This window comes from Tiliqua scincoides, chromosome 12, assembly GCF_035046505.1.
Source record: "Tiliqua scincoides isolate rTilSci1 chromosome 12, rTilSci1.hap2, whole genome shotgun sequence".
Taxonomy (NCBI): domain Eukaryota; kingdom Metazoa; phylum Chordata; class Lepidosauria; order Squamata; family Scincidae; genus Tiliqua; species Tiliqua scincoides.
The window spans coordinates 18762916-18786360 of NC_089832.1; the positions used below are offsets into that span (position 1 = coordinate 18762916).

General features: G+C 50.5%; 2 protein-coding genes across 8 annotated transcripts in view; one reads left to right on the forward strand and one right to left on the reverse strand.

The window, feature by feature from the left end:
* STARD8 (StAR related lipid transfer domain containing 8) overlaps positions 1-17726 on the forward strand; it is an 87909-nt gene extending 70183 nt beyond the window's left edge. For all 7 annotated transcript variants that reach the window (XM_066639910.1, XM_066639908.1, XM_066639914.1 and 4 more), the window contains 10 exons: positions 1206-2515; positions 5798-5971; positions 7936-8095; positions 8235-8433; positions 9243-9453; positions 9994-10108; positions 10901-11125; positions 13219-13436; positions 13802-13978; positions 15401-17726. In XM_066639910.1, the coding sequence (XP_066496007.1) occupies positions 1206-2515; positions 5798-5971; positions 7936-8095; positions 8235-8433; positions 9243-9453; positions 9994-10108; positions 10901-11125; positions 13219-13436; positions 13802-13978; positions 15401-15518 (2907 nt within the window). In that variant the 3' untranslated portion in view covers positions 15519-17726. The remainder of the gene's footprint in view (positions 1-1205; positions 2516-5797; positions 5972-7935; positions 8096-8234; positions 8434-9242; positions 9454-9993; positions 10109-10900; positions 11126-13218; positions 13437-13801; positions 13979-15400) is intronic.
* Positions 17727-19446: 1720 nt separating this feature from the next.
* LOC136663225 (relaxin receptor 2-like) overlaps positions 19447-23445 on the reverse strand; it is a 29580-nt gene continuing 25581 nt past the window's right edge. The window contains exons 15-18 of the mRNA XM_066640209.1: positions 22554-22783; positions 21495-21905; positions 20748-20963; positions 19447-19923 (exon numbers count right to left, since the gene is read on the reverse strand). Of these exons, the coding sequence (XP_066496306.1) occupies positions 19733-19923; positions 20748-20963; positions 21495-21905; positions 22554-22783 (1048 nt within the window). The 3' untranslated portion in view covers positions 19447-19732. The remainder of the gene's footprint in view (positions 19924-20747; positions 20964-21494; positions 21906-22553; positions 22784-23445) is intronic.

A 23445-nucleotide genomic window follows, 5' to 3' on the forward strand; every position in this document is an offset into this window, starting at 1 on the left:
GGGCTTCTAGGAGGCTGGGAGGAGAAGAACCAGGGAAGGGGGCAACTTGTCCATCTGTTCCAGACAGTTGCTAAGAAGAAGGGGCCAGGGTTGGTTGCCATAGGCCTGCACATGGGAGAGTGTTTTTCCCCCCCAACATATCTGCTCTTTAAAAGATGCCAAGGTGGTGCCACCAGATGTCACAGCTCTGAAAAAAACACAGCCTCTGGAAATGATTCTGGGCTGGAGCTTGCAGGGGAAGACCTCCAGAGCTTCCTTCAGTGGGCAGAAGGATTCCCCAGCAGGCCCCCCTCCTGAAATCATCTCTTATTGCTGCAGAAAACCCAAGAAGCCCAGACTGTTTCGGGGCTTTTAAAAAGTTGCAGGCAGCACTTTGTATGTGGTCGGAGAAGCTGCAGTTTTGGTTGAGTGTGGGAGCACCTCCTTGGTTATTTTCCCCAAGTATTTTTGCTTGGTATATTTGAGTAACAGACAGAGCTTAAGCAAAATCTTCCTTTATGCATCTTAAATACCAATTACCAATTCAGTGTTGAAAACATAAACCAAGACTCCCGTCAAGGGCCTAAAGCAAAAAAAATGCAGAATAAGCTGTTGGTCCCAACATGGCGCAGCTCCCAATACGGCCGAAGGAACAGAAGCAAGAACTGCAGACCATTAGACAGCTCTCCTCCATCTGGCCCTTGCACCTGGGGTTTTTAACTTGCTAACTGTACAACTTAGCCTGTTCTCTAAAGAACTGACTGACTTTATAAAAACAACCATGAATTTGAAATGTCCTGAATTGGCTTCTGTTTCTAAAGATTTCTGCAAATTGGTCTGACCATCCTTGAATGGCTCATATTGATGAATTAATCCATTTTCGGTGGTTTTGCCAAATGGTATTCCAGATTAGTTTACAATGGACAAGCCCTTGGTGTCCACAAGGAATCTGTTCCAGGGCCCCCCACAGATTCTCCATATAATAAAATCAGTGGGGAGAGATACACAGGACCTCCTAGACACAACCAGAAGGCACCTCCGGTCATGCACAGGAGATTCTGAGGCCTTCCAGTTGTGGGCTCAGCACCTGTGGATATTGAAATCTGTGGGTGCTGAGCCCATGGATAAAAGGGCCCACTTCATCCTTTGTCTAGTGATGGTGCATGTATGAATAGACCAGTCTCCCTCGCTGTCCAGTGACTTTGTGATTCCTGTGTTGGTTTCAGAATGAAGATTCAGAAGAGGAAGACCTCTGTGCAATCAGTGACCGGTGGGCCTTCCAGAGGGACAGCAAAAGATGGTCGCGCATCGGCTCCGATGACTTCCTCTCCCACAGCCTGGAGAGACTCTCCGCCATGAGGAAGGTGTCCAGCCAGGAGAGCATCCTCACAGACCTCAGTGCTGACCTGGAGGCCACATCGCTCCACAGCAGTGCCAGTACGGGCAGCGCTGGCCAGACTCTTCCTGTCGTGGTTGTGCCACCTGCTGCATCCTCTGCCCAGAACTCCCCGACCTTGACCCACTCCCTCCAGAGCTTGAGCGACTACTCGCCAACAGGACAGCAGCCAACCCTGAATGAGGTCAGCAAGGAAAAACCCAAAAAACGCAGAACTCGGAGTTTCCTCAGGAGGATCGAGTCTCTGAGAAGGAAAGACAAGGAGAAGCCAGTCTCCGCTAAAACCAGAGAAGAGGATGGGGCAGAAACCAAGGCGTGGTGGGACTCCAAAGCTGCCACAGGCCCTCCACCTGAGCAGGTCTCATCCTCTATCCACAGCGACAAAAACCTGCTCTCGACGGGCTATCGGACTAACTCGTCAGCAGGAAGCAAACAGCCCAAACGTGGTGGGGTTTACCTGGAGGACTATGAGACGGCCGTGAGCAAAGGCTGCAGCTGGGATGGCAGAGGGCTGGGCTACCAAGATACGTTCAGGAAGGATTATTTGGTCCACCTACCTGGGGACCACAGGCCTGGTACATTCCCCAAATCGCTCTCCATCGAAAGCTTGTGCCCCCTCGAAAGTGGGGGCTGCTTGTCCAACTGGAAGTGCAGCAGCAAAGCCTTGGGTCTTTCAGCGGTGGGAATCGGCAGCAGCAGCAGTGTGGGGGACCCCTCTCCGCAGACCTTTGAGTACCGGCAGAGGCAGCTTTCCTGCAGTTCCACGGGCAGCCGCACCAGCCTCTACGACAACGTGCCTGAACGGAGGGGCAGCAGCGAGGACCTTTTTGACCTGGACAGGGAGGTGATTTATGAGAACCTGGACGACATCCTGGAGCACGTGTGGGGGCTGCAGCAGAAGGTGGAGCTGTGGTCCAAGGCAGTGAGGCTGAACTTGGACGGGGACAATGCGGGGGAAGGGGAGACGGACTCCGGAGGAGAACCAGCCCACCTGGCCTTCGAGGAGCAGTCCGTGTCCGACATCGGCACCTCCACCAGTGACTTCGAAAGCACTGCCAACTCTCTGAACGAGGTCGAAGACATCGAAATGAGAGAGAGAAGGGACTCGGGAGTGGGAGCCTCGCTCACCAGACCTTGCAGGTAGGAGCCGGGAGAACTTGAAACCACCTTTCCGGGCCTTGAGAGTCAAAAACTATCCCCTTCTCCAAAATGTTGAGCCTTTGCCCCAATTTGCAGCTTCTCTCACAGCCTGGCTCCACCTTCTGATTAGCTTATGTTCCTGCCGTTGCTGGAACATCTCTCTCCAGTGCCTTAGACCCAACTCACACATGCAGACACCCGCAGAGCACACTCCTGTGCAAATGCTGATGTTCCGGAGGAACCTTAAGATGGTTGCTCTGGGGATTTTCCTGAGGCCGGTTGGATATGGTGTCATCTGTGCAGAACAGCCTTTTAAAATTCAATTGCTGGTAATATTCATGGCAGATTTCATGGAATGCCTTTTCAGCCTTCCAGTGGCTTAACTTATCTCACTATCCATCAGGCCGACTTGCATTAAGTGGCTGATTATTTTCAGCTTGAGGCTCCTGATCATCTGGGTGACTGGAGCAAGATTAACAGTGGAGAATTTGGACTTGCATGTTAGTCGTGTCCCCCCTTCAACTCTCTTGATGGTTCCATAAAATGTTCCATTCACATAAACCATCTTTAAAAAATTGTTTTGCCAAATGGATTGTTACATTTTTATCAGCAGTATAGTGGGAAAGAAACCAGTGTGTTGGTGGGAGGGTGTTATTGGGGAGGGGGGTCCTCAGAGTCTCAGGTGTAATTGAGACACCATGTAGCAAAACTGGGTGCATTGCAGGTATCCATGAATGTGTTCCACCTTGTGAGCATTGCAAACAGGATTGTGCCTGACTGGCTGTCAGTTTGTACAGGGACACTGATGCAGTCACCAATGTGCTGAGTTGCACATTTTCCCGTCTAATGCAGCAGTCAGTATCTTGGCTGCCCAGAAGGCTACCCTTCATTGGGGGCCAAGTGAGATGTTCCAAAGAGCTGGTATATAGAGTCCATGCGTGTCCATGAACTGCAGGAAATTTCTTCTGCTAGGTCAGTGATTTTCAATATTTTTCATCTCAGGGCACACTGACGAGGCACTAAAATGGTCAAGGCACACAACCAGGTTTTTGACAATTGACAAGGCACACCATGCTGCCAGTGGGGGGCTCACATCTCCCATTAGCCCTGTTTATTAACCTTTCCTCAAATTCCTGTGGACTACTCGCGGCACACCAGTGTGCCACGGCACAGTGGTTGAAAATGGCTATGCTAGGTTAATACTCACCACAAGCTCAGCTCAAAAGGAGACCAAGACTGAGCAGTCGCGTCTCCAACAGCAGGAAGAAGTGGTTGAGTGTTTGCAGTGGAGCCTTTGCAGCATCCAAGAAGTCAGACCTTAGGGGTCTTCCCACGGTCAGCTGACAGCTAAGGCTACCAAGAAACCCAAAATCTAAGTTAAATGGTCGCTCACATCAAGGCAGATCAGAAACTATTGGTAGGACTCTGGGTGATTTATTTGCAGTAAGTCAGCCAGCAGCCATGCTTTCCAACTTCAGGGTGGGTAAAAATAGTGTTCTTTACCAAGGCTGGCCTTGCACTGATTGCTTTCATGTCTGCCTCACTTGTAAAATACGAGTATTTCTTCAAAATATTTGTGGACTGTCTTTCTATCCCATTAAACTAGGGGTGGGCAAACTTTCCACTTTAGGAATCCTGGACCTTTAACAATTGTACAGAAGAGGGAATTTCAGCAGGTGCAGCTTGTCATCTCAAAGCACTCCTTGCCACAGCTTCCAGCTTGGCTTCCAGGAGCAAGCCTGGGCCCAGGAGTGTTCCCAGACTGGTGAACTGGATCCTTGCTTACTTTCTATCAGGTCTTTGTGCAGCTCTGCTGGCCAGTTTAGACCTTTGTGTTAGAATCTCTGATCTTAGTTTGAACCCTCTATGTACAGGTTATCCCAGATAACCCTGTATGGATCATGGGATACAGAAGGCAATTAGCTCTGCTCCAGGGCACCATTTTTGGACTTAGTTCTCATTGTGGGAACCTGCAGGCTCTAGTGAAAAACACTGTGGATCCCATAAGGCTGAAGCCTTCCCTGACCACGACTGCATGTTATAGTCATGCTGAAGCCTTCCCAGGCTGAAGCCTTCCCTGACTACGACAGCATGTTATAGTCATGCTGTGACATGGCAGATAATGTATGGAGTGCCAGGATGTTGCGGAACATAAAAATCCATTCTTAACCATTGCCTCCTGTCTGTTCTGGTGTGGCGCAAAGCAGATGTTGTTGCCACACAGCGAGGAAAAGGAAATACCATCTTGCTCGAAGGAAGGTGGTTTGGACCGGGAAAGGACAATGTCAAAATTGAGATGCGATATTTGGGGCCCCCTGGTGGGCTGCAGTTGAAACAGTGTGCAGAGATGACACCAGATCGGTCTCTGTGCAAGAGCTGCTGCATCTTAGTGATGGAAGAATCTATGTGGGAGTTACTGGTTTGCTGCACCTTTCAGCATAAAACATCACAGTCTTTTTCTGTGCCTTCTTCTCAAACACAACAAGCTTAGTCTTTTTATTTGGATTCCGCTCTTTGGAGTCTCTTGGATCTGAAAGTCAGATTCTGCTGACCAGGAACCTCCACTTTTTACCCCAGTTTTAGGTTGTTTTTGTTACCCTTTTGTTGTCTGCTTTGGGCTCCTTGTGAAGGGGGGGGTGCAAGGCCAGTGCGCATGTGCAGAGCACACCCATGGCAGGCCAAGAGCCTCAAAGGCTGTCTCTGATGTGACTGGGAACAGGCTAAGTTGGCAATTTGAGGGAAAGGTGTCAGCCCTCTGAGCCCTGGGAAGTGGGTCCCTGGCTCAGCGACAGTGTTGGGTGAGGTGGACCAATGTTCTAACTTGGGCAGAGGGGAGCCGTTCCTGTTGATGATGTCACTGACTGCAGGGAGTGGGGCTCTCAGTTGTTCTCACCATCGTGATTTTCTACCCATCTCTCAAGGGCCCATGAATGATGCACTCCACTGCATCCCAGTTGCCCCCTGAGGCCAAGTGTGTGGCTGTCATGTCCATAGGGATTACTTGGTGGTGCCCCCTCTGCGTGGAACTCTGTTCCAGGGATGCCAGTTTGAGCATCCCAAAGCTTGCCCAAAGCCTTCAGCAGTGCTTTCAGCCTGGATCTCTCACTGTGATTTTTTTCTTTATTTTTTAGCCCTTTACTAGTTTATCTCAGTGTTACCTCCTACGGCCTTGTTTTTATACCTCCTCTTTTTAGTGGTGTTTTAACGTCTTGTCATAATATTTGCAAGTTAAATTTGGGTGGGAGTGAAGTCACCAGTCAACCGTCTCTGCCCTTCTTCTAGGAAACTTCGCTGGCACAGCTTCCAGAACTCCCACCGGCCCAGCCTGAACTCAGCCTCCTTGGAAATCAATCGCCAGTCGGCCGCGCAGCTCAACCTCCTCCAGAAGTGCTCCCTCCTCCACCTCACCGCCATCATGGAGAAGTACTCAGTGCCCCACAAGCAGGCCTGGGCATGGTGAGCTTCTGGGGATGGGGGATGGGGGGAAGAGGAGGATGCTCTGCACTAGGCAGAGAGAAGCCCCTTCTCACAGCCTTCCGCTCTGCTGAAGCAATGCTAAGTCCTGAGCATGCCAGTTGTGGATAGCTTGTGGGTAGGTGGGCTGGGGGGGGAACAGACCTCTGGGGGAAGACCCTGCTGGTCGACAGGATGTTTCCAGAATCTGCATACATTTACGTATCTATTTTTTTCAATTTGTTAAATTTGTGTATCTTTTTTTAAAAAAATCCCTATTTCCAAGGAGGTTCACATTAAAAGATATAACACAATAAATGCATAATTACAACAATTAAAAAACGAACAATGCAAACAATAAACCCTTCAGCAAAAAGTTATTAAAAGCCACCCAGAGAAGCAAAGCAGCACTCCTGGGAGTTTGGGAGAGCAGCAGGTGTGTCCTCCACTGCTCTCTAGATTGGGGCTTCCCAAGCTTTCCAGCACTGGGGCCCACCTTAAAAAAGAACAATCTGTTGTGACCAACTAGACAGAAAAGAGATCCAGAAAGAAATATTTTATTATTAAATAAATTAATAAATGATCAATAAATAATAATAATTGTCCTGTGCTTCTGAGGCTGCTAGAGACCTTACATACACCATGTGTGTGTAGACATTTGCTAGACTCTCCCTAGAAGTGGCGTTCAAGGAGGTTTCCCCAAAGCTTTTTACAGTCATTCCATGATACCTGGAAGGCTGAACTGAAGAGCAAGATGTACAGTCAGGGACCTGCAGGCCGAACAAAAGGCTGAAACTGGGTTCACACTTGATCCCAGTAGTAGTAGGCAACCTTCAGTCTTGAAAGACTCTGGTATCGCGCTCTGAAAGGTGGTTCTGGAACAGCGTCTAGTGTGGCTGAAAAGGCCAATTCGGGAGTGACAATCCCTTCCACGCTGGGAGCAAGTGCAGTCTGTCCCTGGTCTGTCTCCCTGGCTATGGGCCTTCCTTCTTTGCCTCTTAGCCTCAGACTGTTGGCCAAGTGTCTCTTCAAACTGGGAAAGGCCATGCTGCACAGCCTGCTCCAAGCGGGCTGCTCAGAGGCCAGGGTTTCCCACCTGTTGAGGTTCACTCCTAAGGCCTTCAGATCCCTCTTGCAGATGTCCTTGTATCGCAGCTGTGGTCTACCTGTAGGGCGCTTTCCTTGCACGAGTTCTCCATAGAGGAGATCCTTTGGGATCCTGCCGTCATCCATTCTCATGACATGACCGAGCCAACGCGGTAGTATAGCAGAGATAATAGGAACATGTAACATTTTAATTTGGGGATATGAAGATGATCTCCTGCCAGTTAACTTTTTTCCCCTGCAAACTGGGCTGTGGTGCCTGCAATTTTTTTTTTAATGTTTCAAAAACTTTTCATGACCCACAAATTGGCTCGCAACCCACTGGTGGGTCCCGATCCACAGTTTGGAAAACACTGATCTAGATCAGTGTTTCTCAACCAGTGGTACTCATACCACTGGTAGTACTTGGTGGGACCCCCAGAACCCCACTGCCTGCCAGCGAGACGGGCAACGCAATGCGACAAGCAGCAGTAGGAGGCTTGACTTGGCAGGCGGAGCTCCAGTATGCGCTTTTCGTGCACTCAGAAAAGCCCTGCCATCCACCCTGAGCCTCCTACTGGTTTTTGTCACGTTGCATCTGACCTCCTGGTCCAGAAGTAACTGACAACGGCATCATTGCCAGTTACCTCTGGTGGTACTTGAAATAGGTGGACCGTGTGAAGTGGTCCAGTGGAGGACAAACCTTGAGAAACACTGATCTAGAATAGATCATGGTCTGTGCAAGGCAGGAGCGCCCCCTGCTGGCCCGCCCTGCCTTCTGCCTGAAGGAGGTGCTATTCCAGGCTGCTGCCTCACTAGGCATGGTTTCCTTCACAGTGGAAGAAATTAACTGGCATCTCTAATACTCCCTTTTTCTCGGACAGGACTGTCCCGAAGTTCATGAAGAGGAGTAAGACTCCTGACTACAGAGACAAGATGGTCTTTGGGGTGCCCCCCATCATCAATGTTCAGAGGACGGGGCAGCCCCTGCCCCAGAGCATCCAGCAAGCCATGCGCTACATCCGCAGCCAGTGCCTCGACCAGGTGAGACCTTCCTCCCCCCATCTGCCATTGCTGGGATTTCCATTTCCTATGGAATGGAGTGGCAAGAGTGTCCTTGCAACGACAGACCCTGCTTCTTCCTGAGTGTGTGACCTGCTCTTTCTCCCCCGTCACTGGGCAGGTTGGCATCTTTCGCAAGTCAGGGGTGAAGTCACGAATCCAGGCACTGAGGCGCATGAATGAGGTCTCTCCCGACAACGTCGACTATGAGGGGCAGTCTGCCTACGATGTGGCCGACCTGCTGAAGCAGTACTTCCGCGACCTCCCAGAGCCTGTCTTCTCCAGCAAGCTCACCGAGACCTTCTTGCAGATTTACCAGTGTGAGTGGAGGAGACAGGGAAGGGTTGGGTCCTCACAGAGGCTCTGCTTGTGCTCGTAGCAGTGCAGCCATTCAGTGGCCCAGCCCAGTCTCAAGGCTGCAATCCAATGAGCCCTGTTGAACTTGGTGGGCTTTCTTCTGAGGAGGCATGCAGACAATTGCATTGCACACCTGCTTTTGTCATCTAATCGGGTAGAGAAGGGCTTGAGCTAGTGAGTTCTGTGACCTGTGTAGACTCAGCAGACTTTTTGGCTTTGCTTAATTCGCATATTGGTGTTCAAGCCCTCGTTCTCAAGATCTCTGCAGGTCCCCGAAGCCCTGCCAAAGAAGCCTCACAACCCTTCTTTGCCTCTCCCTTCCTCCCCTGTTGGGATGCTGCTTGTTCCAGTCCAGCAACTGGTTTTCTGGCTGTGTCTAGCACATGGGCCAAACCAGTGTCCCCTGCAGTGACAAGAGTGGCCCTGCTGAACTGAGTTGTAGTTCGTGGCAGAACCTGAGCCTTTTCTGTAGAAACCCTGATGGCCACCGGAGCCCTCTTTTAGACAGCTAGGTAAGTGGGCAGAAGAAGCCCAGTGAGATTGCAGGAACCAGGATGGAACTGAAGACTGCCCCGGATATTTTGGGGTGGGACGATGGCTTTGGTGGCCCGGGAAGTATGAGCAGAAGCAGAATCCAGTATACCAAGTAAGCAAATCTTGGCACGTTTGCATCACTGATTTGGGTGGCCGAGTGACTTGTGTTTTGGATTTGTGGGTCTGGTCTGGAACCCTGCGGCCCTGGCAGTGATCTGTTGTCTTCTCACCCTTTCAGTTGTCCCCAAGGAGCAGAGACTGCAAGCGGTCCAGGCAGCTGTGATGCTGATGCCAGATGAGAACCGAGAAGTGCTGCAGACTTTGCTGTACTTCCTCAGCGACATTGCCTCTGCAGAGGAGAACCAGATGACAGCCGGGAACCTGGCAGTGTGTCTGGCCCCGTCCATCTTCCACCTCAACGTTTCCAAGAAGGAGAGCACTTCCCCAAGGTGAGGAGGACATGGGGGATGATGCCCTGCCTCTCCCTTCCTACTCTGTGCGTAGCTCCCTCTCTGGCATCCGTAGCTAGTTGCAACAGGTATTACACACTCAGGATCCAAAAGCAGATCGCTATCCCTGGACCACAAGAGCCTGTGTGTGTGGAGAATGTTCTGCACCAGCTGTTGGGGGCCTGGGAAACTCTTTACTGGGAGACTTCCCATGGCTCCCGTTATCACTACTAAAATATTTTTTGCACTTTCAGATCCTGTGCATACTGAAGGCACACAGTATCTCATGGTACGAGGTGATAAAATTGTCAGGGCACACCATCTCCCCCCCCCCACAACTGACAAGGCAGTGCTGGCTGGGGGCTCACATCGCCCAATGGCCTTACTAATAAATGACTCCCCCCCCAACTCCTGAGCCACACCTGCAAACTATTTGCAGCACACCAGTGTGATAAGGCACACCAGTTAAAAATTGCTGGACTAACCCAAATGCAGAGCAGCTGCAGTTCTGACCTGTCCCTCTTGGTCTCTGTGTGGCAGGATGATTCACAAGAGGAGCACTATGGGAAAGCCTGACCAGAAGGACCTGAATGAAAACATGGCCGCCACCCAGGGCCTCTCCCACATGATCACAGACTGCAAGAAGCTGTTCCAGGTATGCTGTCCTTGTCGCCACTGTGGTTAGTTGACCCAAGCCAGGCTTCCCTTGGTTTGAGTTTGCCCAGGCAGACAGGTGAACAAACTGCTGCCCGTCAATTCTCCCTTCCTTCAGTGATGCAAACAGCAGAGTGGCAGAGGGAGAGGGCTGCATGGAAAAGCCTTTCCCTTTGCAAGCACCGTGTAAGTGGGGGGAACCAGCAAGCATCAGTGGTGCTGTTGGGAGAAAGAGACAGGTGTGGTTGCCATCCTCTTGCTCTCAGCAGGTGGAAGAGGATTGGAGTGCCCAGTAGTGAACGGGTGGCCACTTGCTGCCCCTCCCATGGTGTCACTCCCCAGGAACTCTCCAAGTGACCGCCCCTGGTCACAATGGTGCAGAGTGAGCTGCAAACCAGGATACTCCTCGGTTTGACTCTCTCCTCTTCCAAAATTTTCACCGGGTGCCCTTAGGGAAGCCACCCGAATGTGGCTGCAAAGTCGCAAGCCTTAACTTGCTTTCTGAGCTTGGAATGTGACAATCTTTGTCCCATCTGAGATGGAGGCTTCTTTGCCTGCCTTCACCGACTCCTCCAGTATTGCCCAGCTCACAAAATGTGCCCAAGCTGCTGCAGTTGCCCTCTTTAGATGGGTGCTTCCAGCATCCTCTTCCGCTTGCAGATTCCACTGGCTTCTCTAGAGCAAACCCTGAGGAGTTCTTTGGGAATTTCCTGCAAGCGGTTCTCCCCCTGTAGTATGGGTGAGGGATAGTTGGTCTTGCAGCCTCTAAACAGCCTGGCTTTGCTCCCCCCAGGTCCCCCACGACATGCTGCTCCAGCTGTGCAACTCATACATGGCAGCGGATGCTCACCCGCACTCCCTGACCGAGCTCATGGGCCAGAGGCTGCAAGGGGAAGGCCACGACTCCCAGGCTGACTTGGAGTCCAGCATCCAAGGCCTGCTCAAGGAGGCATCGGAGCGCTTCAAGGGTTGGCTGAGCACCCCCGGCCCGCAGAACACGGAGCTCTCCTGCAAGAAGGTAAGGGGAGGCTCTGCTTGAAGCCATTTCGTTGAGCAAAAATCACTTTTCTCTGCCAAGCTGTTCTGATCCTTGGGATGCCAGTGTGGTTCTGACCTCAGGCAGGCAGGTCTGTTCCATTCTGGAGTGAGGGAGGCACTTTTGATGCCATTGGTAGATGTTTTGATACAAGCACAATATGTAACAAATGGGCTCCATTTTCATGCAGGATCCCAGAGTAGGGTGGGGCACCCAGCAAGAGGCAGCTGGTCACTGCCGCTCTCCCTGCTGGCAACCAAGGCTGCAGCAATGACCACGAAAAAGTGGGACTGCTTCAGATGTTTTTATGGTGACATTCTCATTGGTCCATCGTGCAAGTTCAGCACAACTGTAAATACCATACAATCATGTAGTTGTTCCTAATCTCAGATTTGCAGGCAGAATAAGTACTGCATGCTTGTCATCTGTTGTAATAAGGAAAAACTTCTATTGTGGATTAATATCTAAATTAAATCTACTCCTCATAACATTTCTGAACGGGGATAACTTCCTGGCAAATGTGTCTATCCATTTTCTACTTCTCAGCCAGATGTATTCTATTAAAGGCACAATCCTAAGCAGGTCTGCTCAGAAGTAGGTCCTATTTTGTTCAATAGGACTTACTCTCAGGAAAGTGTGGTTAGGACTGCAGCCTAAATTGGGCATTTCAGCCACTGAACAATTTCTTCAGTTCTAGGATGCTGGACTACTAATACTTTGGCACCTGCTTGCAAATTCCATGTTAATTCTTGATGCCGTTTCCTGATTTCCCTTTCTGAGCAACCAAGGGGATATCACCAATGGGCAAAATGGGACTGTTTTATTTTACTGTAAGTTATATAAGGGTATAAGTAATTGAAAAAGGCAACAAAAACAAATCCAAATGTTAATAAAATATTGAAAAACAAATAGGGTTCTGAAAGTGATCCCTCAATGAGAATGGGCTCTCCCAGGGTGGGTAACCACAATCAGATGAAAACAAATAATCACACTGCAAAGCAGGAAAACAGAAGTCATTTAAAACACCAGCTCAATCCAGCATTAAAATCCACTCCTGCATGGAATGGAATATTGTTGTCTTGGAAATCTGCCTCTTAATGAGGTTCAGATCTGTCCTTTGATGAGTTTTGCCAGGGCTTTAGCTGGTACAATAAAACCTGAACAGCTGGTGGACTCTAAAGCAGGCAGCCGCTGGAGAGTGAATGGAAGAGCCATTTAGGAAACTGGAGGCCAGTGGGAGTCAGTGGAGGCCTTTGCTATGTCAGAAGGCCAGGATGCAAGGGAGGGCACCAGGATGAGGTCTCTTGTTATCTGGTGTGCTCCTTGGGGCATTTGGTGGGCCGCTAAATTTTCCACTAAAATTGAGTGTTGGGAGAGTTAGAACAGACAAAAGAAAATATTTCTTTACTCAGCGTGTGGTTGGTCTGTGGAACTCCCTGCCACAGGATGTGGTGACGGCGTCTGGCCTGGACGCCTTTAAAAGGGGATTGGACAAGTTTCTGGAGGAAAAATCCATTCCGGGTTACAAGCCATGATGTGTATGCGCAACCTCCTGATTTTAGAAATGGGCTATGACAATGCCAGATGCAAGGGAGGGCACCAGGATGAGGTCTCTTGTTATCTGGTGTGCTCCCTGGGGCATTTGGTGGGCCGCTGTGAGATGCAGGAAGCTGGACTAGATGGGCCTAGGGCCTGATCCAGTGGGGCTGTTCTTATGTTCTTAACTACAATTCCCAGAATGCCTTGCAGGACTTTTGTTATCAGGTGTGCTCCCTGGGGCATTTGGTGGGCCGCTGTGAGATACAGGAAGCTGGACTAGGTGGGCCTATGGCCTGCTCCAGTGGGGCTGTTCTTATGTTCTTATGCAGCAGTCGTCCAGCCTGGCAGCATTTGAAGGGGGGGAGGGCGGTTCTCACCTGTTAGTGCTTCCCAGGGCATTTTGCAGTATCTCAGCAGAGACCAGTGCCCACGTCTTGCTCACTGCTGTTTTCAAACAACTGTATGTCGTCTTCCAGAACGCCCTGTGCTGGATCCCAGGGGTCCTGTCTTCACCTCTTCCCTGCCTCTTTCTCCAGGTGGGCGATGGGCACCCACTGAGGTTGTGGAAGGTCTCCGCAGAGGTGGAGGCACCTCCCCACGCAGTACTCCACCGGGTGCTTCGGGAGCGGCACCTCTGGGATGAGGACTTGCTCCAGGGGAAGGTGATCGAGGCCCTGGACAAGAGCACCGAGATGTACCACTACGTGACAGACAGCATGGGCCCCCACCCCCGCCGGGACTTTGTCGTTCTTCGGTGAGAGCCACTTGGCCGAGAGGTTTTGGTGCTGCCCATTCCTCCCTTTTCTTGTTCTGGACTTCCCACACAAGGTTTTGTTTGGCCCTAATAGTTCAAGGCAGGCAGGGAGGAAAAAGTTAAAATACCTGAACTGAATTCAGAAAATGGAGCAAAGCAACGATGAGTTAGACTTTATCAGAAAGCAAGAAATGCATCATGTTGTTGTGAGCAAGAAGAATGTCAGAAGGTCTTCCTCCGCTCAGCTCCTGCACTCCCACTCATCCTTCCCAAGGCGTGGGGAGAGGGGCAATGGAGGGTCCTCATGTATTTATTTGGGCCAGGCTGGTGTGCTCCTCTGCTGAGTATTCTTGGCCTTTTTGCAGGAAGTGGTGCACAGACCTCCCCCGAGGCGCCTGCCTTCTTGTTTCTGTCTCGCTGGGGCATAAGAAGTTGCAGCCAGAAAGTGGCGTCAGGGCGGTGATCCTGAACTCTCAGTACCTGATCGAGCCCTGCGGAATGGGGCGCTCCAAAGTGACTCACATCTGCCGTGCTGACCTCAGGTAAGGATTCCACAAAGCCCGGTGGTTCTCTGCTTCTGTCTGAATGAAGATGTTCTGCAGGAGCCCCCTATCGTTGACCCCTCCCCAGCGACCCCTGTGAGCCCCCTTCTCCCTGCAGCCGCATAGCAAGTCAAGGCAGCTCACTTGGACCAACAGTAGTTCTCCGGGGTTACTCTGTGATGCAGAATATTGTGTCTGCTCAGCCATGAAGGGGAAGGTTTTCCAGTATCTTGTGTGACATTAAACCATAAGAACATAAGAAAATAAGAACAGCCCCACTGGAGCAGGCCACAGGCCCATCTAGTCCAGCTTCCTGGATCTCACAGCGGCCCATCAAATGCCCCAGGGAGCACACCTGATAACAAAAGACCTGCAAGGCTTCCTGGGAATTGTAGTTAAGAACATAAGAACAGCCCCACTGGATGAGGCGATAGGCCCATCTGGTCCAGCTTCCTGTATCTCACAGCGGCCCACCAAATGCCCCAGGGAGCACACCAGATAACAAGAGACCCGCAAGGCTTCCTGGGAATTGTAGTTAAGAACATCAGAACAGCCCCACTGGCTCATGCCATAGGCCCATCTAGTCCAGCTTCCTGTATCTCACAGCGGCCCACCAAATGCCCCAGGGAGCACACCAGATAACAAGAGACCCGCAAGGCTTCCTGGGAATTGTAGTTAAGAACATAAGAAGAGCCCCACTGGCTCAGGCCAAAGGCCCATCTAGTCCAGCTTCCTGTATCTCACAGCGGCCCACCAAATGCCCCAGGGAGCACACCAGATAACAAGAGACCCGCAAGGCTTCCTGGGAATTGTAGTTAAGAACATAAGAACAGCCCCACTGGATCAGGCCAAAGGCCCATCTAGTCCAGCTTCCTGTATCTCACAGCGGCCCACCAAATGCCCCAGGGAGCACACCAGACAAACCAGTTTACATGTGCATGTTTATCACTTCTGCCTGAAACTGGGTAGAATTTGCATGTTCTCTCAAGCATGGTGCTCTTCATCAGAGTCGGGCCACTTTTGCAGCTGCTTAAAGGCCCAGAAATCAAGTTTAGAAGCCCAGAAATCAAACAGGAGGCTGTGTGAACCAGCCCTTTGTACCTCAAGGGAATCTGCTTTCTGCACCCAGCAAAACCATGATCTGGCATGTGGAGCAGTGGGTCAGATATGCACAGGGGTCAACTTTGTATTACTCTTTTGCTAGTCAAGGGGAGGGTCAGAGACTAAAGCCCATTCAACTCAACACTACAAGTCCTGCTTGGAAACTGAGATTTCACCAGGAATTGAGCTCAGGGAGAGCCTGGCATCTGAGCATTCTTGGGGACAGAACTCTGTTTGTGCAAGTGACATCTCAGATAGGCAGAAAATGCCCTCTGCCCCCCCCCCCCCCCGCGCTCACTGCCTGCTCTTCTGTCTTTCCAGGGGACGGTCTCCAGATTGGTATAGCAGAGTCTTTGGTCACCTCTGCGCTATGGAGCTGGCAAGGATACGAGATTCTTTCCCACCACTCAACCCAAGTGGACCAGAGACCAAGATCTGAGGGGGCCAGAAGACGTCCTCGCTGAACGGTGGTGCTGCTGTAGGCAGAAGTTGGAAACGAGCCACTTGGCTCTTGCTTCCAGGAGGAGCATTTCCAAACAGCTGAGCACAGGATTTCTCCCATGACCTGTGCCTTTGCTCCTGTTCTGCAGGAGCATCGACCTTTCTTCCTTCTCTACACTAGGCTTCATGAGTGAAGCCCAGCAGTGATCCCCAATGAGCATGAAGATCCGTGTTCATGCTGCCTTTTCTTGGTTCAGCAAGGCCTCGGGCTGCTGGAATGGCATCTGGGATTTCCTTCCCCAGAGCTGAAGAATGCGGTTTATCTACATCACCACTTGACATTCTTTCAGCAGTGGCATTAGAGGAGGGGTTAAAAAATGGATGGCTAGAACCGAGGGTGAGGAAGGGGAGCAGCTTTACCTCAATGGCAAAGCACGTGCTTTCCAGGCAACAATGTCTTGGGCTCAGTGCCCACCAACTCTGCATGGGGGTCTCCAAAGACCCCTGCCACTCAGAGTAAAGAGGTCAGATTCAGATGGGACCAACAGTCCAATTCAGTATTAAGTAGCTCTGTGTCTCTCTTGTGTTTCCGTCACTCTGTGACTGATGGGTGGACTCGCCTGTGCGTTGCAGCATCTGGACATGACCGTGGGATCGATGGTGACATTGGTGTCCGGAGGGAAGGCCAAGTGGGCAGAGTTGTCACAGTGTCTGTGAGTTGTAGGGCGATGTCTTGGGAAGGAGATTGGTTGGTGGTCGGAGGTCAAGTGCATCTAGGAGGTGTTGCTGTGTGTGTGAGAACATAGCGTAGCATAACCATGTTGTAGCACATAGAAATAAGCATGTGTGTGTATGTGTTTGTGTGCCAGAGAGAGACAGGCTGCATTTGGTCTTGGAAGCCAGAAACCTTTTTGTTTGTTGCAATTGACTGCCACAAGGCAGGTAAGGGACCCATCTGCTCCCAGTCCTATGTCTTGCCCCCTTCCATTAGATGGGTGGACATTCTTGTATGTAAGAGCCCAGTGGTATGTCTTTCCAGGCCATAAAGAGTTTTCCCATTAAAAAATTATATAGGGCTGGTGGAGTAGAAAACTCCGCAGCCTTGCCTGCTCTCCATTGCCTAGGGTGCCTGACTCCACTCCAGAGTTCTCCCAAGTACGACTGAACCAGGGAACCTGGGCTCCTGAAACATGAATCTGTGTTGATTCTGCTAGAGAGATGGACTGCTGTCTCAGAGGGCAAGCTCTTGGATTTCTGGTGCTTGGTCTCGCATTTGAGAGAGTCACCACCTTGGTGTGGGATTGCTACAGAGTAAGGGACAGCTGGCACATGGAAGCCCAAAAGTACCCACAGTGCAGGGTAGCCGGTCTTTTTAGGACACCTGCCCATTTCTTATCTGCAGGGAGGAGGAGGAAAGGTGGTGTCAGTAGAGCTCTAGGATGCTCCGTCATAAGGCTATGGTGCTCTGCCCCTTCTACCAGCAATTTTCGACCACCATGCTACAGCACACTGGTGTACTGTGAATGGTCTGCAGGTGTGCCACGGGAGTTTGGGGGAGGGTCATTTATTAGTAGGGCTATTGGGGGACATGAGCCCCCCACCAGCAGCACAGTCAATTGTCAAAAAACTGTTGCTGTGCCTTGACAATGTTAGCGCCATTTCAGCATGCCATGCAATGGAAATGGTTGAAAATTGCTGCTCTAAACCAATAGACTGACTTTGGCTAACACTGGCCTGTAAGTAGTTCAGAATAGGCCTTCAGCTGGGGCCTGGTTTACTGGACAGCATTCCACCTGGAAGGCAAGAAAACCTAATCTGTAGAAATGTAGGTCTGCTTCACAGCTGAGAAATCCATTCCTCTTGTCCAGCCTTCTTTCTTTAAAAAATGCAAACCATGTCTGTTCTCCTGAGGGCAGGGGCTTAGAAGAGATTACTAATGCCTAGTGGGGAATGATCTATGTCTGAATCCTTATAAAGCATTTCCTTGTATACCTATCTATAAATATTGTACAGTTGTAATATTAATTTAATATATATAACAACCTCGTGAGAGCATTTGAGCAGATGACATTTGTCAAAGAGAGTATTTTGTATTTAAGGAATTTTGTACCATGCGCGGGCATGACAGTGTGTGAAAGCAGGAGAGGCTTTCCTCCTTCTCAGTTTGTATAAGGAATAATAAAGTACTAACAGACCTTCTGGCTAAGTGACGAATGTCTGCTATTCTTCCCAGCAGTTGTTTCTGCTTCACTCGGGGTTGGAGCGGCAGTCCCCATTGGCAAGTTGCAGGGAGATGTAACTTCCTAGATGCAGAATACATCGTGTTGCAATTCCAGTCTTATGGCAAAGCGAGGCTCGTTTTTTACTATTGGGGGATGCACAGCTACCCCCCAATAAATATACTAGGCAAGGGTTTGGGTTAAAACCAGCCACATTTATTATTGTAATGAATGTCAGTCAGCAAGAGACTGCAAGCTCCGCAGTGGAGCATATCTCCATGTGCTCATCCCCTGCAGGTATCTGCCAATGATCCCAGCTTCTCTGCCTCATCAGATACAATGGGAAAGAACCCTCCTGTACCACATGGAGCCCCTTGGAGAGACAAGCAAGAGGAATGCTTGTCTGAGAAAGACGTGGGGTGGTTTTACCATATGCAGGTACACAGAAGAAGCTGGTGGTGTGATGGAAGGTGGCGCTGAGGTCCCTCATTCCAGGCAGTTCATATGCCAAGTGTGTACTTCAGGTGGACACACCTTTACCTGCGGCGACTCGGTCATGTTTTCCACAAGTGCACAGCGAGGGTTTCCCCATAGCAAACATGCAGGGTAGCAACAGCAGCCAGAGCTGGAACCCAGATAAGACCAGGGCTCAGGCACCTGGAGAGAATGAGTTGCTGGGGAGCGCCTGTCCCAACAGGCTGGGCAGAGCCAGGGACTCCCCTGTTGTATGTGCCCTGCCTGCGTCACAAGGCCTTCTCTGACAATGGAAGCCATTCAGGATTTAAAACCCTGGCTGCAGCTTGTGATGAGTCAGGTGGAGCTCAAGTGGAGGGCTGTTCTTGGTAGCTGGACACAGTGGAGACAAATCCAGGGAAGCTGCCCCACTACTGGGAGAATGAGGGCAAAGGTACCAGCGAACCCCTTCCTGCCACTCCAGATCACTGTTGGAAGAGGACTCTGAGGGTCTCTGAGCAACTCCCCCCTTCTCAGCTACCTCTCCAGTTAGAGCCCACCGATGGACTTCTACACCAGAACAGGAGGAACCCAGCTGGAGCCCCACCCCATGCAGGTATTACATAGAAATAAGGCAATGAAAGACCCACCCATATTATTTACATACTTGATTGAAATGCCAGGTGAGATTTAACTCAAAGTTCAGGGCTTTTTGAGTCCCAGGAGGGTTCTAGGCTTTCCTACAGAAATCAAGCAGCTTTTGAAATGCTTAATGTTTGCTCAGACCTCATTCCAGTGATGCAGTAGCTCTTCCACATGGACATCCCTCTATAGCCACAAAACCCTCTGATGCCTGGAGGTTTGGGGTAAGAGGGGAGGAGGTTGCATTCCATGTTTCATGCTGACCAAGTCACTTATTTAATTGACCATGTACCAGGCCTGCAAGGGTCTGTGAGGTGTGTCTTTGTGCAGTGTGTCTTTGTGCAGTTATGTCTCTTCCAACACAGTAGTATGTGCTGCTGGAACGTCCAGGCTTCACAACACACTTGCAAAAGGAAGAGGGCTGAGTGCCGAAGACTGACAGGAAGCCCTGTGGACAAGGACTCTTCCAGACGTAGTCGCAAAGGCCAAAGCAGTTTGAACATTTGTTCTTTCCATACGTGGACTTAAACACCTGGAGCTGAGGAGCAGGGAACACTTCAGGGAAGGTGGGCGCTTGCCAGTCTCTTCCAGATATGGCCCAGGAACAGCTGGAAGAAAGCAGTCAGTTCTGCCTCACTGTGGCTGGGGCGAGCAGAGGTGGGGCAACGGCTTTCTGCCTCTGGAAGCAGTTTTCCCTTGAGCTTCTTGCTCGTCACAATACGAGTTGGGCTGCAAGCCGTTTGACGGAATTAAGGTGCAAGAGCTCACGGACAGGCTGTGGACAAGTTGCCCCTGGGATACCTCCATCTCTCAAGACAGTTCACAGCCACAGTCCAAGCAGATACAAATACACCAGAGGAGAGAGCGGCCTGTTGGCTTCTGCATCCCCACACAAATATCAGACGGTGCTGGTGTGTGTGGACAGCAGGACGGAGTTTTTTCCTCGAGACTCCTGCAGAGAGGACTTGTTTGCTTTCAGGCAGTGCTTGAGCTTCTCCTGGAAAGAGGCAGTGGTGAGGGTGTAGAGGATGGGATTCAGGCTGCTGTTGATGGGCAGAACAAAGATGACGACCCAGGATGTCATGGTACCTGTTCCGGGAGAAGAGAGCAGCTCAGGGCTGGCTTTGAGTCTACTGCAGGCCTTCAGCCTTGTCCGCAGCCTCCCCAGTTCGGTTTGTTAATACTTTTCAAATTCTAATGGAAATTTCCAACTATTTTGTTTTCCTTAAATAGACTTAGCCAAATATTGACATGTCAAATGTTCATAGCAAACCACTTTAAACTTCACTCTCACGGTCATTGCAGCTCATTCATCCAGTTCACTGTGCTACAATTAATTAATTAAACTGCCCCAAAGGGGCCATCGTAGGTAAACATCTTTAGGAGTAAAACATTATCTAATATTGAAGGTTTTATGTATCTTTTATGGTGTGAGGTTAATAGTAAATGCGTGCTTTTAACATAAGTTAAAGTACCCTAAACTCAGTATATTCGTGCGTGTCTGTGTCCGTGTCATGAAAGAGTCCTTAAGATTTCCAAACAGCTTTCTCCTCTCTTTAGCCTGCTGCCCTGCCCTACCATACTCTCATTTCCTAACTGTACTGTTCCCTTTTCTGAATTGTCTGCTTAGCATTTAAACACCCTCTCCCCATTAGGATGCTTTCCTCTGAACTGGGTGCTGCTCATCCCTGTCAGCTTTCCCCCAGAGGCCACTTTAAAAACTGCTCTGCCATCTTTTCGATGTTAATTAAAGGTGTGGGGCCTCTCTCCTTCAATGCATGGGATTTGAACTCAGAACCTCTAGCATTCGGGGCAAGAACAATGCCCCTAAACATCTCTAAGGTAACAGCACCCTCTTCCCACCTCCAGCAAGGCCTGTCCAGGTCAAGAATGGATCAGGTAAAGGCAGCTACCTGGAATTTCCACATCTAGCAAGGAAAGGATCTTCAGGATGAAGATGGGGATCCAGCAGAGGGCGTTGGTGGCAACAATGAAGAAGAACCTCTTTGCAATGGCCACCTCCATGGAGAAGACACTGAGCTGGGCTGTCCGGGCTGCGGTCATGTGGATGGAATAGAACATGCTGGAGTAGGCGAAGATGATGGTGACAAAGGCGACGAGGTTAAGACCTGGTGGGCGTGGGAGAGAGAAAACAAACATGAATAGGCAGGCAGGACAATGCACCTGCTCTTCAGAGTCAAATCAGACTGAATCAGTGATGGTGGTCTGCAAATTCTGCAGAGACCACTAAGGCAGAAACTTGCTTTAAAGCTGGGGTTGGGGGGGGGCAGGTCTCCTGGCTTCAGGCAGACTTCAGCTGGCTGTTCCAGCCACAGCATTTCTTGTGTCTACAATGGACTTCTTCACTGGTGGGCCCTGGGCCCTGCTTCCCCCATGCAGAACTCCTCCTTCCCCAAGTAGACCACCACCACCATTGTATGCATCAGCGGCAGCTTACAAACGCAAGATGTGGTTTGTAAGCAGGAGTGAAGGATGCATGTCTGAGAAACCCATAAAAACCCAATAGTTTGACCAGGGGCCAGAAGAGAGGGTTTTAAGACCTTCGGGTATTCCTGTTATTGTACGTTTTTGCAGATTGTAATTGTGGTCAATCTTGACTTAAAACATGGTATCAAAATAGGAAAGGCGCAGGCCCTCACCCAGGAATATCCCTGTGGAATAACCCCGGGCACCTCGGCTCTCAGTCCCATCAGAGTGGAGAGGGAAGCACACGCCGTTCCTGCCATAGAACTTTCTCAAAGACTCCTTGCACAGGAAAGGCGGCAGGGTCAGCAAGATGCCCAGGAGCCAAATGGTGGCCAGAATGGAGCGGGTCCACTTCCTGCTTGCTTCGTAGTGGCTGAAAGGGAACACGATGCACAGGTACTTCTCCAGGGTCATGTATGTCAGCAGAAGGACGGACACCTCTGAGGAGAGCACGGCCAGGCTCCCCACCAGCTGACACGTTGTGCTTGCCATCCATGCTTGGGCATGCTTGTTGTACTCTCCAGAGAAGGCCAGGTCAAAAGCTCCGAGGAAAAAGAGGTAGATGCCCATCAGGCAGTCGGCACCTGGGGTAGAGGCAAGAGAGGGCTCGAGAGGTGCTCCTCAGAACATACCTGTCCCACTTCTTCAGTCCAGCCTCACATCAGTTCAGAGCAGTTGAAAAGGGCAACCAATCAGCATTTTCAATGAAACGTCACAGCACTGCAACAATCGCTTTTAAAGACATTAAAAACCACACTCGGCTACAAAGCTAGAAATTAGCATTTTGCCCTCCAGCTGGGCACTCCCACCAGTCTCACCCTCTCATGAGAAATGAAAATATCTGAGGGGGCCATCAGAGGTCCGCCTACCCCAACATCCTGTTTCCCAAAATGGCCAACCAGATGCCTCTGAACCTGGCTTTCACTTGGCCACCAAGGGCCATTGCCTCCTTTAATTCCCCCTTTCACAGACGTCTCACTTGGTGGCCAGCCACATCTTATGACAGTTAATCTTCTATAACTAGTTCCCCAACTTCCTGTGCCACGCATATTAGGCTATTCGGGGCCTCTCCCACCCATTTCCCAGTCCTCCAGTGTTCCCTAAGGAAGCCAAACCTACCAAGTGCCAAGCCCACTGCAGCACACAACACCTGGCTTGCCATAGCTGCACTTGGGACCGATTACCAAGACATCGGCCCAGAGCCCAGCTGGCTCCCTCCTTCCAAGACTTACAACAGAGACACTTGATGGCCATGGTGTGCTTGCTGTTCTCGGTCACCACGAAAGACCTCATGAGGATGACAAACAGGTTCCCGAAACAGGTGAGGAAGGCAACGACCCAGACAAAGAACCGGAGGACGGCGTTGGCCAGGAGGTTCTCGAAGGAGGAAATGCCATCGGTGTTGGGCTTGCAGCTGCGCACGTGAGGGGCAAAGCTGCAGTACTGGAACCTCTTGAAGTATCTGGCACAGAGAGGAGCGGGGTCTGGGTTAGTTTCCAGGGGGAACACTGTGCAAAGGAAGAAGCAGTGCAAAGCTTGGGTTTGCCCAAGTTTCTCACCCCCCACCGCCTCCCACTTCCATCTTTCTGTGTCCTTTTCCACTCACAGGCACTATCCACAGAAGATCTCACAATAAGGTTGCCGGTGCTGGAAGCACCTTGAAACTTATACAGCAGTTTCCATTTTTACCCCCATGTTTAATTAGTGCCCAAAGTGGGAAATTAAAAGACTGTCGTAGCTCAGTAGTTTCCAAACCTTTTAGCATTGGGACCCAGCTGAAAAAAAAAGTTTCACTTTACCAGCTGCTCAAGCCTCTGTGGCTGTAGGGTGATTGGGTAGTAGTACCCACCTCGCCACCCCCCAGTAGCAGGTTGTTTAACCTTTTGTGCACATAGCCTAACCTGCCCTGTCAGTTTTGCAACCCACAAAAATTGAGTAGCGACCCACTGGTGGGCCATGGACCCACAGTTTGGGAAACACTGCCCTATCTACTTGTGTGTAGAACAGCTACCATATCAGGTGGGGATACCTGCCTTCCAATACCAGAAATTAGCCAATGGTAGCCTTAGTTAACTAGCCAAAATATTGGGATGCCTCACTCTGGTTGAATTGAAATGTCCCGGA